This window comes from Nipponia nippon, unplaced genomic scaffold (assembly GCF_047370975.1).
Source record: "Nipponia nippon isolate SJK-2023a ecotype South Korea unplaced genomic scaffold, ASM4737097v1 scaffold_19, whole genome shotgun sequence".
NCBI lineage: Eukaryota > Metazoa > Chordata > Aves > Pelecaniformes > Threskiornithidae > Nipponia > Nipponia nippon.
The window spans coordinates 4,560,792-4,577,236 of NW_028262335.1; the positions used below are offsets into that span (position 1 = coordinate 4,560,792).

The 16,445-nt window shown below is 37.6% G+C and overlaps 1 protein-coding gene across 3 annotated transcripts in view; it reads right to left on the reverse strand.

The window, feature by feature from the left end:
* UBE4B (ubiquitination factor E4B) overlaps positions 1-16,445 on the reverse strand; it is a 42,252-nt gene that overhangs the window by 12,294 nt on the left and 13,513 nt on the right. The window contains exons 5-18 of one of the 3 annotated variants that reach the window (XM_087755232.1): positions 14,944-15,088; positions 13,875-14,103; positions 13,010-13,420; positions 12,023-12,136; positions 8,878-9,019; positions 8,289-8,389; positions 6,997-7,111; positions 5,013-5,096; positions 3,354-3,410; positions 2,844-2,960; positions 2,618-2,716; positions 2,027-2,140; positions 838-1,036; positions 461-599 (exon numbers count right to left, since the gene is read on the reverse strand). In XM_087755232.1, the coding sequence (XP_087611358.1) occupies positions 461-599; positions 838-1,036; positions 2,027-2,140; positions 2,618-2,716; positions 2,844-2,960; positions 3,354-3,410; positions 5,013-5,096; positions 6,997-7,111; positions 8,289-8,389; positions 8,878-9,019; positions 12,023-12,136; positions 13,010-13,420; positions 13,875-14,103; positions 14,944-15,088 (2,066 nt within the window). The remainder of the gene's footprint in view (positions 1-460; positions 600-837; positions 1,037-2,026; positions 2,141-2,617; positions 2,717-2,843; positions 2,961-3,353; positions 3,411-5,012; positions 5,097-6,996; positions 7,112-8,288; positions 8,390-8,877; positions 9,020-12,022; positions 12,137-13,009; positions 13,421-13,874; positions 14,104-14,943; positions 15,089-16,445) is intronic. The other 2 variants (XM_009460937.2, XM_009460938.2) reach the window with 2 other exon arrangements.

Below are 16,445 nucleotides of genomic sequence, written 5' to 3' on the forward strand. Positions count from 1 at the left end.
TGATTATGAGACGTGTAACTTCATATACACACCTACAGCTATGTCAAAGAGCCTGAGGCATTGATGTCCACACACCATCAACCACACCACAGATTAAGTTATAATAAACAGTGTTAAGTAATGTCACAACACCTAAAATGCTCTGAAGATAATTCAATTATCTTTTAAATAGAATGGTCTTCTCACCAATTTGAGCTGCTCTGTGTTAACTAATATCCTCCATCCCACTGTTATTTGAATTCCCGATTCAAGCCACAGTCCCTGAATGTAAGCAAAACTCCGTAAGGGCCAAAAGCAGCAGATTAACAAATAGTTAAAATGATCTGTACTCAGCAACAGTTTTACCCAAATTGCCATTCTAATTTCCATTAAGTTTACAGGACTTGCCATCATGGCGAGAAGACGACATTGCTATGATGTTAGGACTCTCAGATGCACTAGATAATTAACAACAACTAACCTGTTGAGTTCCCTGATGGCCCGCAGTCTACGTATGTACCGACGGCAGCTTGGCAGGATTGAGAGATGATGGGCATGCAGGGTTAGGAAGAAACATTCTGTTGGGAATTTCGGCTCAGAAAATGGAGACGGATCCCTGTCTAGAAAACAAACAAACAAAAAAGCAGTATAGGTGAATAAATTAAAAAATGAACTGCCTTATCTAGGAGTGAGACCTTGAACTCAACTTTCTTTAAAACAAATAAGAGCAGATAGCATCAAGAAAAAGCATTTAGGAACAGGGGAATTATTTGCTGGAATCAAGTACACCTATGTACCTCTTGTATCAAAAACAGAAGGCAGAGTAAATGCTTAACATATCCCAATAACAGTACTCACAAAGCTCAGCAATCCAGGCTGTAACATCCTCCATTGTTGCTTTCACTCTTGTCTCATCTGTTGGGAGGTCAATACGACACCTGGGATGAAATATGTACATGGGATCAACTGTTTCCAGCTTTATCTTCGTACTTAGTTGCTGTAGTACCCATAAGAAGTTGAGCATAAAGCCATCTGTAGATACCAAACGATCATCTGTCTGTGGGGTAAGAAAGCAAATAGTTGAAAACATAAGCTTAGAAGTACAAGGGTATTTTCTGCTGCTTTAACAGTATTCAGCGTAAATGAATTATGAAAGTTCAAGACAAGGGAGAAATGATGAAGGACGTGGATCTGTAAGGAGACCTTTGTGATAATGAGATGGTCACTTACTAACTTACATATTATCTTTCTCTATGGTTCAAGTAGTCATTCTCAAGAATATATAAAAAGAAGTAGAAGATGACCTAAGAAATTGAAAGGGCTTGAAAGGGCCTCTTTCAAGAATGGTTTGCCACAGATATAGACAGCAACAGAAGAGTTTCAAATAGCTGCTGAGCTTCAATTCGTTTTATCTTAAGTGTAAAGTTCCTAGTACTTCTTCACTGGAATTTCACAGAAATATTCCTAGTAATGGTTCCAAATGTTTGCTTTTGAAAAGGGGACTTGAAGACAACAATGATGCAAACTTCAGTTGCTCAGGATTCGTGCACAGATTTTATCACAGGAAACGAGTGCAATGCGTTAATTAAACAACGGCAAAATAACATCCCTGTTGTTTCACATGTTGTTTCCATGCCAGTTCATATCTGCACTACTCCTTTTACAGAAACCATACAAACAAAGCCTAGCAACTTACCAGCTGGAAAGTTTTTTAAACATAGCCAACTGGAATGAATGAAGCCCCCATAGACTGGGGGGAAGTACAGAGCTTTAAACATCTAATATAGACCCCCTGTTAATGAAGTGACACGTCAGTCCTAAGAGAGGAAACAACATAAACTGATCAAATAGGTAAAACAGAATAATTTCAGAAATGGGAAATGTATTGAAAGAGATAAAGACTGATGACAGGGCTTCTTGCCTGTTGTAGTAGGCATTCGAAATTCTTTTGTCCTCCACTCAAGAGTCACCACTGCACGAGCCATCTAGTGCTATTTGTGCATTGACTAGGTCCATGAATTACAGGAAGAGTGTTGCTTTTATTTACCTGCATTTGTGCCTTTTTCATGTTGGCATTGACAATAGCTGCCATGTAATTGAGAGCTGCTTCTCGAGTTTCACCATTCAGTAAAATACTATGTAGAATCTTGAACAGCTCTTGCTGGAATTTGAAGTAAACATTCTGTCAGGTTGCACATACTTCTCAACATCACATTCCTGCTTCCTGTTGCTCCATATTTTTATGTTCTACAAATTCCACAAAACTAACTACAACTTCTGTTATGGTCTTATTGTCAACATTATATGCATATATTAGCTATGAAATGAGTTACAGGAAAGATGTATATATAGACTAGTGCAACACACAAACTACTAATACAGTATGCATTTTTTCCACTCATCCTTTAACATGAACTATAATCTATGACTAACTGTTCTGTTACTTTCTGAATTGACTTACAGCATTACACAAATATTTGTAGCACTCTAATTTTTTTCCTAATTCCCTTCAGCCATTTCCTAACAGATTTGCTGTTTAATACAGGTGCTAGATTATTTTAGATTATATTCTTCATCTATGTCAAGGCCAAAAAACCCACAATATTTTGGCATTTTGTTTAAACACGAGAACACTTACCCTTGCTAATTCCAGGTAATGTTGCAAAGACTGGCTAACAACACGGGTGTTTTCAAGAGTAATTGCAGGCCCTGAGAAGTACTTTTCAACTACTTTGTTCTGAAAGTAGAATGCATTATTGGCAAATGTATCAAATATACTGGGGAAGACAAAAAAAACCAAACAAAAAGCAAACAAACAAAAAACCTCCACCAGGCTACTATCAACATCCTTCTGTAACACTTACATCATCTTCAGCAAAGACAGAGAGACTGAAGAAGGCTCCAAGATAGGAAAGTCTTTGCAGCTCTCTTCCTGCGCCTGTGCTTAAAGATTTAGGCAACCACAAGGGCAAAGAGACAACCTAGAAAACAGAAGAAATAGCAACTTAATCAAAGCTGCCGTGTCAGCCATACTACTTTATCTGCACCGTCACCTTTCAGTGCTTGCCACATGCCCTCGACTCCTCAGCATTCAGTCATGCTGCTAGCTAAATGGAAACATCTCCTAGTATTTCAGCAATCTAAGCAAGGCTTGTTTGTCCTAGTCTTCCTAAATTGTCAGGGAAAATGACTCCCTTTACCAGTTTACTTTAAACTATTGTTTAGCATGAGATACTACAGTAGCCCATGTTTAGAGTTCTGAAGAACATTATCAATGTTGATCGTACGATGTAACAACAAAATCAGTGACATGGTTGTTCTAACTTGAAAATAAAAAAAAAACCCAACAAAAAAACCAGACTGGATACACTTACCAAACTGCACATAGGGTGTGTTTTCCCAAACTTGATTTCACAAAGTTCACATAGTGCCTGTAAAGAAATCCCAAGAAAAATTACTTTTTGTGTGTAATTCTTAAGAAACCTGTCTGCAGATAAAAAGCTTAACATGGTTAACTGCTGAAAGACCCAAACCTCTTTCCCCTAATCAGTGGAAAAACTTCCATCTTCTACAATGGTGAAGAGGTCCAAAAAGAGCTAGGCCAAACTCTGCTCCCATTTTAGCTTTTACATCTGTTCCAAGTTGTCTCAAAAAAGCTAACATGCCTCACAGGGTAATAAATTATTGCACTTATTTCAAAAATTAGCTGTGCAAATTGTTTGTTTGTTCAGAACATAACAATGCCTTTGCTGGACTCCTGAACTGCCACGTAAAAGTCAGTGACAATAATAAATAGAGCAATTGTTCTATACATACACCGAGGCCTTTGTCTTTTGAATCAGAGTGGAAAAATGTCAGATGAACACAGAAGCCAGAAACAAAGAATCCTATCCAAGATCTCTAACTCACTTTCAACTGCAGCACAGAAAAAAGAAAGCCATTGTAACAGATGATTCTGAAAACGCAAAAATACTGTAGGCTTTCACATATCCTGCCTCTCCTGTATTACATGTTCTTATTCTTCAATTATACTATAGCTAGTAACTACTATCCCATCCTTTTGGTGCACACTGTGCCAGCTAGGGATGATCAAAATGGAATACCATTTTCAAGTAGCCCTTACTTGTAGCCAACAGCCAAATTTGCAACAGTTCGCAATTTCAATGGAGGGGGGAACAACAGAAGAGCAGGAAAACACAGAACCAGCAAAAATCGTTATTTCTGCAGAAGTACCAGACTTGCTTAGTCAATTTGATTTGCAGCACCCCAGTCCAGCTAATTTCCTGAAGTACAAATTAAAACTGAGATGTAACAGCCTTTTTTGGCATCATACACTGAAGATCCTAAAATCTGAAGGTGCTAGCTGACAGTGCTCAATTTAGCCAAGAATTTAGCTTGCTCTTTTGTGGCCAAGCACGCTTTTCAAAAGAGACTTTTTTGTTTTGTCAATAAAAGCAGTAGGAGGGAAGCAGATCTAGGGACTAAAGTATGCACTTAAAAAAACCCTAAAAATATAACCCCCAACTTTGCAGCCAGGGAATATTATGACATTTTCCTACAGTAAATAGTCACCAATTCAAATAAGTTTAGGTTTAATGCAATAGATTTTAGTTTCCCACATACAAAAGTGAGCCCAACAAACATTGGTATGGATATTGGGCCTTACTTCCCAGACTTAAATTGGGAGGAGCTTAGCAGGATTTTATAACCACCCACAGTATTGTAACTAGCATGCATGATGAAATCCGTATGTTTGGTTAATCCATACAGAGCAATACATATAAACATCTGAACAGCCCACTACACAAACTATGTACATTAAGCTTAAGATATTACTGGCCTCAGACTCAACTGGATTTTTAATGGTCTTTTACACATCTCATACCACATTAAGCTTCCAACGTAGAGTTTAATAGTAATCCACTAACCAAAGCAAGCCCAAAAATGCTGAAGTACAAAATGTTCCTGTACAGAATCTGCATAACTTATCAGTAATCATAAAGAAACTGCTTCTAGAAATGAACAGTCCTTACCATAAGGGGGTATTTAAAATTGTCACTATCAAGGGAGCACTCTTTGGAAGCTACAGCCAGGCCTTGTAAGATGGGAATAAAGATCTGTAAACACAGAAGTAGGTTACTTTATTTAAGAATAGGAAGCAATCAAATGACACTATTACTGTACACAGCATGAAATGCCTGTTCATTCTTCAAATACTGCAAGTTACACAAAAGAAACTAAGATATTTTCTTTAAATTTGTATCAGTTAAGCCTGAACGCTTAAGAGATTATTCAAAGCTAAAAACCAGCTTGCTTGTTATAGTGTAAGTGATGTATTGACTTGATGTCGGAGCACAACGACTTACCCGTGAAAACTTATTTCCAAGCACTTGCATGTATTTTTCCTGATCCCATTCTAACCTGTTTCCAAACATTCACTTTGCAAACCAAATAACCCCAGAGACACGTACATCCAGATGTGGACCCAAAGGTACCAGATACACGCTGAAGCTGACAAATAGTAATGTTAGCACACCAACAGAAATCTGGTGGTGTTCCGTCAAGTTCTCTGCATGTGGAAACCACACAGGGAAGCACACACACATTTCATACAGGATCGCTGTAGAACTGTATGCACATGTGCAAGCATGTATATTATAAACACAAAGGAGAGCACAAGTTCTGTAGAGGTGTCCAACAACTTGATTGCCCAAATGGGTAATAATTTATTTGCCTATACACTTGGGGTAATAATATAGCTTTAATTTTGCATGTCATGTAAGCAAGTTGGTTTTGTGCTGGTAAGTTGTAACTGTGGGAAGAGTAAAGATAATAAGCAGTGGTCAAGGATTGTTATGAAAGAGGAAGTGACATGACAGGAACTGATTAATCAAAAGTAATTATACCCAATTAGTAGGTCCCAATCACATAGCTCTGACAACTCTACCCTCACAAAACAAACTTTAGTGATTTTGCAACAATAACAACAAGAGGTCCCGCTGAATTTTAAATTTAAAGTATATTGTGTTGCTTCTATGAAGGGACAAAAGGAATAGTATTAAATCATATTACAGAAAAGGACTATAAAGAGGTTGTTGTCTGCTTCAGCTAGAGGAATGGTTCTCTTCTCCAGGGTAGGTGACCTTTAACACTTTCCGTACGCACTTTTTGACAGGCTTCAATGTACTTTCAATCACATGAACCTCTACTAAAAGGTGTCCAGACAGAGATACAAATTATTAAAAGGTAGTTGCACTACACATAAAAATTAGGTAATGCCATTTTTTTCAGAATTGGAAGGATCAAATACCATGCTGAAGGCCCCTTTACAGCTAAGTCACATAATACTACAGGAGTGCTAATTAGAGACAATTACAACCTCACTGATCTGCTTTAACTAGAAGTTTGCTAGTTTTGTATCTTAATTACCAGGCCCACCAGTTCCAATTTTTTATCATCTCAGTGAACTACTCTGACACACAGAATAAGCCATCTAATGTTTCTCAGTCGTCTCCTCTGGAAAATATGAAGATTTAATGAACTAAGATTTGTAAAATGCTCTCAGCACCTTAGATGCAAGCTATTAAAATTGCAAAGAGGGTAAAGATGGCAAGGTAGAAAAAACAATAAAACTTTTGAGTATGATTACAGAAGATTGCTGTCTTACACATACATTTTTAGGATATTTTGTACAGATGCACGGAAGGAAGAAAAACGAAGATCAATCCTATAATGTATGCCTGCATATTCTGAGTAGTTCACTTCAACATTACGTAAGCGTTCCCTGTTTATTAACAAATGCACTTTTAGTTAGAACCAGTAAGTAATGAAAGTCAGTCTTTTTCACAAAATGCTAAATGAGTTAAAAACAAACTCCAAGTGCCTAGCAGGTTACTAGCCCCTGAAGTAATAGGTATAGAACTGTGAGATGCAGAATAAACCTCTGGAAATCCACTCTCTTGGATATCACAAATAGTAGAATCATATGATACAATTTATTTTTTAACTATGCCTTACCTGTTTGAACACCTCTTCATCCTGATAAGTTGTTCTCACCAATTCTTGGATAAAGCCAAATGGGAGATTCCTACACAGCATATATGGTACCAGCAAAGACTGCTGCTGCAATGACCTTTATTTGTACAAAAAAAAAAATCCCAAACTACTGATTATTTGCAGTAGTATTTGTAGTAATATTTGCAAAAGTGTCAGAGTAATCACATCTAAGGATGTGCCAGAAAGCAGATTATCAACATGTAGACACACCTGCTCCTTTCAGAAGTAACTAACCTTGTCTTCTCAAGCTACTTGTGGAAAGGGTATTCTGAAACAGATGCTGCTGCCAACATCACACTTTAGTTTAATGAGGCTGGAAGAAAATAACAGCTTCTGCGTAGTAATTGGTTCTCCCTTCTACTCCTCTCTAATGAAAAGACCCTTTGTTAAACTCAACTAGTGAAGGAATAACATTTTTTGATGTTTGCTTTTCCAGATTAAGAACATAACATAACATTAGTCGTTTCTGAATTAATACAGTAATTACTTTTAAATGCTCCGGAGGAGAATTTTTGAAAAAGTATCTTTTTTTCCTTATTACATACATAAAACTTACCCTAATGTTGGGTCACATAAAGACAAAGCTAATCTTAAAGCACAGTGGATAATTGGTGCACCCTTAAAGATTATAGAAGCGTTGTTTGGAAACACAAAATTATGGAGGTTTTGGTAAGTCACATATCCTATTTTAAAAGCCTTTTTACTGTTCCAACTAAACAGGCTGCTAGTTAAACAACTGCTGTTGAAACAACTACACTTGAAATCTCAGAGTCTTGATTTAGTGTAGAATGTCTACACACAGATTTACACTACCAAATCTGTTGTGGTAAACTCTCTGAAGTAAACAAGTGCCATGCTACTTTAGCAGTTTTTGCTACACATTTTGATAAGACTGTTTCTCAGATGCAGCTCTACTGGTTACTAACTTTCAGAGGAATAGTGCCTCAACAATCTGCAAGTAAAACAGTCAATGCATGAGATAAGGCAGAAAACAGCTTGGTTAACTCAGATTCCCCATTTAAACTGTTCAAATCAACCTGGATGATTTTATCCCAAACACAATTAGAACACACGTAAACTACCCTCCATCAGTGGGAACAAGAGTCTCCAATGGTAAAGCAATAAACTATTCCTCTGGCACATAAATGTATCCTGGTCCAACAACTGATCTTAGTTTTCTTATCTAATTCTCAGAAGAAAAAAAAAAATCCCAGAACAATCTAACTTTCATGACTAACATCAGCTGTATTTACCTTGGTTGCGTTAAGGATCCCTGTAGCACCAAAGCAGCATGTGAAATGCACTGTGATCGGATGTTGCTCAGTAACTGGCTAACTGTTGGCTGGCTACACATCTGATGAAAATAACTTTATTTTAATACAAACTAAAAGTATTCAGAGACACAACAGACAGGATATATGATAAATTTATTCATGCAGTATGAATGTAATATGCAAACTAAGATTAGCGCTACTCCAGCTAAAAACCTTTCAGATTATATATAAAGTGTTGGTTTTTTCCCCAGAAGCAAAAGCTTAAAGCACATTATAGAACACTGATAGGGAGTTGGTCTCACAAAAGTATGTTTTACATGGAATAAACTTGGATAAAATGCAGTAGATCAAAAGGGGAAGGACAGTTTCTAACACAGTGCTAATTTCAGAGATGTAAAACATACATATGATGAATTAGTAAGAGTCAAAGGGACCTTATAATTCTATAGATCTATTTCTACAACAAAGCCATCAAGAAGGAACTATCAGTTTCCACCAACTTCCCCACTAAACGGGAAGAGGAGTGTCTGTGACAGCACTGATACGACTTCATTCATCTGAAATATACCTTTGGTGCTTTTCTCTCCTCTATTCCAACTCTGTCAAAACACTCAATGAGGTAGTTCAGCATCTCTGTCTCCTTACAATTTTCAATGGTGAAGTGGTCACTGCAGGAATCGGAAACACTTGAGCTGCCAGAGCCTCCCATACTTTAAAACACACAAGAAGAAGAAACAAAGCATTAGGTACAGTTCTTCACTTGTGCACAGTCAAGTAATTCATGAGCTCTTGACTTCCTCTGTCAATTATCTGAAGACTCCATCCCATCACACGCATGGCTCAATAATGAAGATAATTTCTGTGACCTATGAAGAGCTCTCCATTTAACAGTTTGTCCAATTCTGAAAGTTCACCTGTACTGTAACATGACTGAAGAATCAATTATCTTATTAAATGAATAAGTATCTGAAAGACAGCAATAAGGTGCATGACTAATGGGAATCAATAAATCTTGTTCTCCCATGGCAACAGCGAAAATGAACAACCTTTAAGTTGTACCTGACATCAAAACTGTTTGGACGCTCAGGACATCACAACACTTCCATGCCATGATGCAACCGCCGCACAATCTCTGTATATAGCATTCAAAATGGTAGAAATTTCACCAACTCTGCTAATGCTAGCCAGCCCGTGGAAGGCAAGATCCTCCCAGTGCAGAGACCTGAGCTGACAGACAGGGCTACAGACAATCACTTTATATAGGAAGAAAGGAGAATAAACAAAACAGGAAGCAATACATCAAAGCAACTGTTCCTTTTAAGATTTCCACATTAAAGATCAATTAATTTCAACTCAGTTCATTTCAATTCCCTGAAGGTAAAATACACCATTCCATTAAGTAGCACAGCTTTGGGGCGGGGCAAGAAAACACTGATATTGTAAACACAAAAACTAAATCCACAAAACCAAAACCATGCTTGAAACAGAAAAATTAAATACAAAAGTGAGAACAGACCCCACGACTCTCAATCTCAGACTTGTTAACAGAATTCTTCTCTACATAACAGCTTGGCAAAGCTAATTAAAAGCAAAATCCTTATTTTACAGAAGGAATTAAGACAAGATACGTTCATTTTATGTCAATGGAATTAAAAAAATAGCAATTACATGGATGGTCTACTGTTACTCCTCAAAGAAAAGCCTGTGTACAGTCAGGGTGGATTTAAATGAAGACTGATTTATAAGCCCCAGACCTTAAACTGGAAAACAAGAGTATTTGTTTCCTTAAATGCAGCTTTTTAAAAAGCTGCGTTTAAGACTGTGTCGTAACTGGAATTTCCTTTAAACTGTAAAATAATTTACATTTTAATAATCAAGCTGTGGAAATCTATTGTGCAAGCTTTACAGCCCAACCAATAAATCAGGGAAAGGTTATTACTGCTAAGCATCTGGTAGCTCAGCATGTTAAGAAACGTAACTTCTAATAGCAGCAATCTCTTTTTGCAGAGAAAATTTGTTCTCAGTTATTCAATTAAAACTAATCCATGTAAAACGTAGCTCTATTAAAATAGTACCCAATAACCATGAAATCATGCACACGTTTTCTTTTCTACAGTCTCTTTTAAACCTCTTGACTTCTCACATTCAGCTTAAAATCTATCCTTTTAAGAACATCAATTTATATAAAAAATACTACTTCTATAGTTAGTCATTCTGTTAATGATTTCACTGCAGCAGCAACCGAAGTTATTCTAATGCAAAGCTCACACATCCTTCACACACATATTGAATGCCTTGGTATTTTCAGAATGCAAGTTGTTGCATAATTGTACAGTCACTGTGTTTATAATTTAACTAACATCTTACTGCTGTCTGCAGAATGCCAGGACATAATTTACAAACTGAGACTCCAGAAGCATAGCAGCCTCAGAAACCCTTACCAAAGGCTTTGCAACTCAATCCAACATCTGGATTAAATTGCCAACAGGGTAAGAATTAAACAAAACGGTGGGGAAAAATAATCCTAAATTCCACGTACACAGAAACCCCTAAACCTGTGTTATAAAGTTCACCCTCCTAAAATGAGACTGGAATGGAAAAGAGGAGATGCTATTGGAAGGTCTTCTAGTTAACAGTCTGACTTTCTCCAGTTTGGGTTGATACAAAAGAACGGGGCATTTCTTTGGGAATTTTGGTGCATGTGGTGAAGCTGATGAATGTTCAGTTCTAATGGGAAAAGAAAGAAATGAATCATTTTCACAAACAGACTAATGAAGAACACAAATCACTTGGATATGACAAACAGTTTTGTAGGAAGGCTGCTCATTTTTTAAACCAAAACCTTAGTCCTAATAGGAAAACATTGCTGTATCAGCCAAGACATTGCAGCATTACTCTGCAATGAAATGTAAAACTAGAGAAGATCCTACCCTGCATTTACATTTCCAAAAGCTTTTTTTTCCTTGGCATATCCACTGTTCTGCAGGTTTTTTGCACAGCTATCTGGCTAGCTTGCAAACAGAACTCACCGATATCAATTCTCATTTTGTTTTCACATATCTCAATGTCACACAAATGAAAGGGCTTTGCTGTACAATTCACGTCTGCTTTACAGTAAAATATTCTGTTCTTCCCCCTCCATTCCTGGCTGTTCCAACTACATCAGCCTCTACTACTTACTACATCAAAGGACCAGATTAAACTTTCAGGTGTATTTTCCTTACAGGCTAGAGGGGTGATCCTCAGCTGTCAAGCAGCAATGAATCTTCAAAGTCATACTGTTTGCATCAGCTGGCTATTTGCCACTGTATCTTTTTTTACCTGTTAACCTTTGTCCTCATTTTCCAGTTTTTGATAGGAAAACATGCACGTGACGTACCACTGGTTTTAGAATTACAACCATAGGTGAATAATATTCCTTCTACTCATATAATCAATGAGGAGTTCCACTCAAACATCATTTCAGAAGCCATGCTCATTAAACCTAAAAGGGAGTATGACTAACATTTACTTTATCTTAGTCATCTCTTCAAAAAAAAGAGCTGACTAACTAGCATTCTTTATACATGTTTATACACCATCTTAAAAACGCATCCAAGTCATCTCCTTGGCTTTAGTCATTTCCCAAGTTACTTTGAAGAACACTTGACACTACACAGACTGTTAGCTCCTAAGCAACCAAACATGCAGGTTACGTTCTCTTTCTCCAATACCTGGACCCAAACTGGACACAAGAAAAATCATCATCTTCATTTTCTTCGTCACTACTGTCCTCAGACACATCAGAAACGGCAAGAAGGAGGAGGGAGAAAGGGTTGTCGTATATACTACCACAACAAAAATGAAAAAGGCCATCAGATCTTTTAAGCCAAAAGAAAAATTAAGTGCTAGCTTTTTTTTTGTAAGTCTGCCAAAAATCATCTTCTCTAAACATGCAGACAACGGATAACTCCATGTTAGTAAAACCAAGGCTATACTAACATGCTCTGTTACACTACAAGTTATTCACATATGAAAACACCACACATTCACAAGCCAAAAATGTAAAAAGGATTTGGAAGACCTAATAAAAATTATGGCTGAAGTAGGAATGTTTAGATACGACTGAATAACAAGTATTACAGTTCTAAGCTACTGAAGTTTAAAGCAATGGTCTCAAAACCTTGCCTGCTCATTTCTCCCTCCTGCAGGGACTGGGGATTTCAGGAGCAGCCAACAGAGAAAATGCAACAGTACTTGGCCTGGGATACTGAAACAGGCTAATCTGTAATTTAAATCTATGCACCAGGGAATCAAATCTAACACAGTCCAGCAAGTAACAGCTTTCAACAAACCAACTAAAGCCCTACTGGAAAACTGATTTTAAAGCAGGAGGTCTGTTTGGTTTACTATCCAGCAGTAGAACGGAACAGAAAGCTAATAGTTTAACTGGAATGGATGCAAAAAGAGGAAGAAATCAAAACAATATTGCTACCTTTAAAGTAATTGCATCACACTTCAAATGCTCACAGAAGCAGGTTTAATATTTTGGCAAAGATGGCTTGTTAGCAAGTCAATGTATTAGCAGAAATCAAAACGCAGAAATCAACTCAGGGTAAGTAGGGTGAGCTCAGCACAAACATAAGTTCTCCCAAATTGCACGGTTATGCCACACCCTGCACGGCACACGTTAAACACACTCTTTTGTTCTTGTGAAATACCTAGAAGGGATCCTGTTCAGTAAAGAAGAACGCCTGCGCAAGGTACTGGGTGAAGCAGTAAACAAAGGTGGACCCATTGTTGTGGGTCTCTGTCTGGATGCGATGACTGGCATGGCTGGAGGGCTAGCAGCCATGGCTGGAGGACTTGGTGAACTAGATGGGATGGAAATATTCAAGGAACGCGGGATGGAAGAAGCTGAAAAGCCTCCAGAATGGGCAACAGTGTATGGCCGGTACCTCGGAGAGGAAGGCTGCATCCAAGAAGGGCTTGTTGCTGTGAGGTGAGAGCTGACAGTAATGGAAGGCACAGATGTAGTGGCAACTGAACTGGCTGGTGGGGTAAGAGATGAACCAGTCATTGGTACATAGCTTGTGAAATTGGTAGTAGGAGCTGGACTAGTCCCATAGAGACTAAACCAGTTACAGGGGAAAAAGAAAAAAAAAAGCAATGATTTAGGATATGCAGAAGAAGGGTGAAAAAGATAAAATGAGCAAGAGAAGACCTTGCTCTTCTGATGACTCTTCAGCAATAATTCTGCAGCTCACACACATTATTCCTTTTTACTAATGTTGAATAAAACTATGTCACAATCTACACACTTAAGAGCCATAGCCTTCACTGATGCAAGCTAGGGATACTTCTCAGAAGGAATCAGCTACATGGCTTTAACCTGTCAAATACACTTCTGGCCATGGCAATGTAATCAAAAATGGTGAAATGGAAGGACATTCACATGAAAAAGAGTGAAGAACTTTAAAAATTTATTCTAGTTGTTGCTCTTGGGACATTTCTATGCCATTCTCTCTTCTAGTCTACCAATTAATATTCAAGTGAAATCAGTATTCAGTTATAATCAGAAGTCACCTGGATAACGAACTGGAACCAAAGGAGCCCACATTACAGAACATAGGGCTGCTTCCTGGGTTAGAGCCCATGTTTAAAATCAGGCTTCTGTCAGGAGACCGGGCAGCTGCAGCGATTGGTTGTGATGTAGCTGTCAGGCTAGCAAATGGGTTTTCATCCCTTGACTGGGTGGACATCATCAGCACTTCCATCAAAATCTGCCCAATCAAGTCCTTAAAATCTGAAAACACTGTTAAGAATAAAAGAAGAGAGTTAGTATCCTCACCTGCTGTCTCCATCTACACGTTAGTCAGAGATGTAAACATTAGCAGGGATTTCAACTAAAAAAGGACAGTAATTGACTTCTGTGAACTAAGTGCTGCTTTTGGCAAAAACAATAGACTGATACTTACTTATAACCATCACTCTGTCTATATTAACTAGGCTCTGAAATTACAGCTACACAAAAACATCACTTTTATGGAAAGTACAAAAGATAACAGATGACCTACTGTTGTTGTTGATTATTAAAGTTGTCTTGTCTGTCCCTCTCATATTTTCCCACCCTGCTGTTGAGTTGGGCAAGTTGTCATAAAGGAAAAAAAGGCACACACACACACACCCTGCCCCACATATGCCCACACATAAAATAACAATTTTTAATTTCGTCATATAGTTGACATATAAAATATAATTAGTTATATAAAATAATCAGGAATTCTTAGCTTATCAAATTAACTGCTAAGTGTCTATTATGATGCAAGACAACCCATTAAGTCAGTAAAAAGTTTCTGAAAAAAAAAATCCAGCAACACTGCAACATGAGCACACTAGTTTGGCAACAGAAAACATAACCAACAAGAGCACAGCAATTGACGAAAACAGGAGCTATGACCATCGGTCCCCACGTTCCTTTTTAGGGATTCCATTTCCTGCTACATTCTCTGACAGCAGATGTTGGTATCAAGGAAAGACCTCAAGCAGGTGGCTCTGGCATTGCAGCAAAGAGAGAAAAAGCTAAGAATAAGAGTAGGGAACATGCCACTCACCTGAAACAATCCCTAACAATGATAACAGTTCAGATACCTACCTTCCTTTGGGTTCTGCTTAAACTGGGCAGAGAGTGAATTCAAGAAGATAACATCTCTGTCTCGGTCCTTCCAAGAGACTCTGAAGATCTTACAGACCAGCTGTAAAGCTTGCTCCTCAGATACTTCAGACCCAGACAGAGGTTCCTTGGTTAGGGGGGGTTAAAAAAAAAAAAATCAACTTATTTGCAATTTTCTTAGTAAAGTCACAATTTTATCAGATGCAGGTCTTCTTTAAATGGCTTTAGATTAACTCTTAATGGCAGATTTTGTATACTTATAAAGGAATACAGATATATTTGTCAAAATTTATTTGGAAAAAATGCTGAAGAAACACAAGAGAGACACAGAAAAGATGTGGCAGAAATACACAAATTTAGTAGGAAGGAAATTCCCAAAACAGGTTTGAAAACAGTATGTTAAGAAGGGAAATTTAACCAAGATACCTATGATTTCTCCTTTAAGTAATTAATTGGGGATTCAAATTTTCATTATGCACAGGTATTTTAAGAGTTTCTTGTAAAAATGGAAGCACAGGAAGAAGCGAGCTTCCCCAAGTCTTTCCTGGTTTCAAATCTTTGCCCAAGATAAAGACATCTTTCACTTCAATGAAGCCAGGACAGAAGACTCAAGAATTTGCCTCGTTCCCCTTTCTTCCATAAAAGGAACATCATGTAAACTGTACTTAAAATGAAAAAGTAGTTTCTCTAAAAAGAATGCTACCACATATAGCAGCTAGCAAAGGTTACATGGGAGGGTTCTTGCAATCCTAAAGCAGCTTTGAGCGTGCATCTGATAAAATGGTGGAATACAAAGAAATAAAACTCAAGTGATTACCCCTGCAATGTGAGGAGAGGTAGCATTTAAAAACATTTACAAAACATACATGACAAGCCAGCAACATAACTCTGTCACCCCCCACACTCTTCTACCAATACTGAAAAAGCAACATAATACACAAAACGGACAATTCAGCTGAACAGAATTTCAAAGATGGAAAAGTTTTAGCTGTGAGGCTATTTTCCCCGCAAGAGTTCTCCTGTGAGAGTTGTAGATATTTCCTAGACAAAAAAAAAATTTCTGATCTTTGACTAATACAAGTGCATGTCATACCGCTATATATCATACTTCTTGAGATAGTAATACTCTTTTCTTTCAGAAAAGAATAAGTCGATGGGGAAGAACAAAATGCAGATTGAAAACCAACATTGCCACTAAAAAGCTCCCTTTTTTTCTTTAAATTTGAAGCCACATAATGGCCACTAGGTAAGCCTAGATTTATGAGAGATTTCCAGCAACCACCAGCACTGCATCCTTTTCGAAAGCTTTCCCTCAAACCATTTAAGAAACCATAACTTTTGGCACATTAATACGTTTTTATTGACTTAATGACTCTACTAGTATTCTACTGTTTTCAAATACTTTGACTTCTGCCTATTTCTGCAAAGAAGGCTTTATTATTGACATCATTTTGCATGCAGATAACCAGGCAAGAAAATTTTTG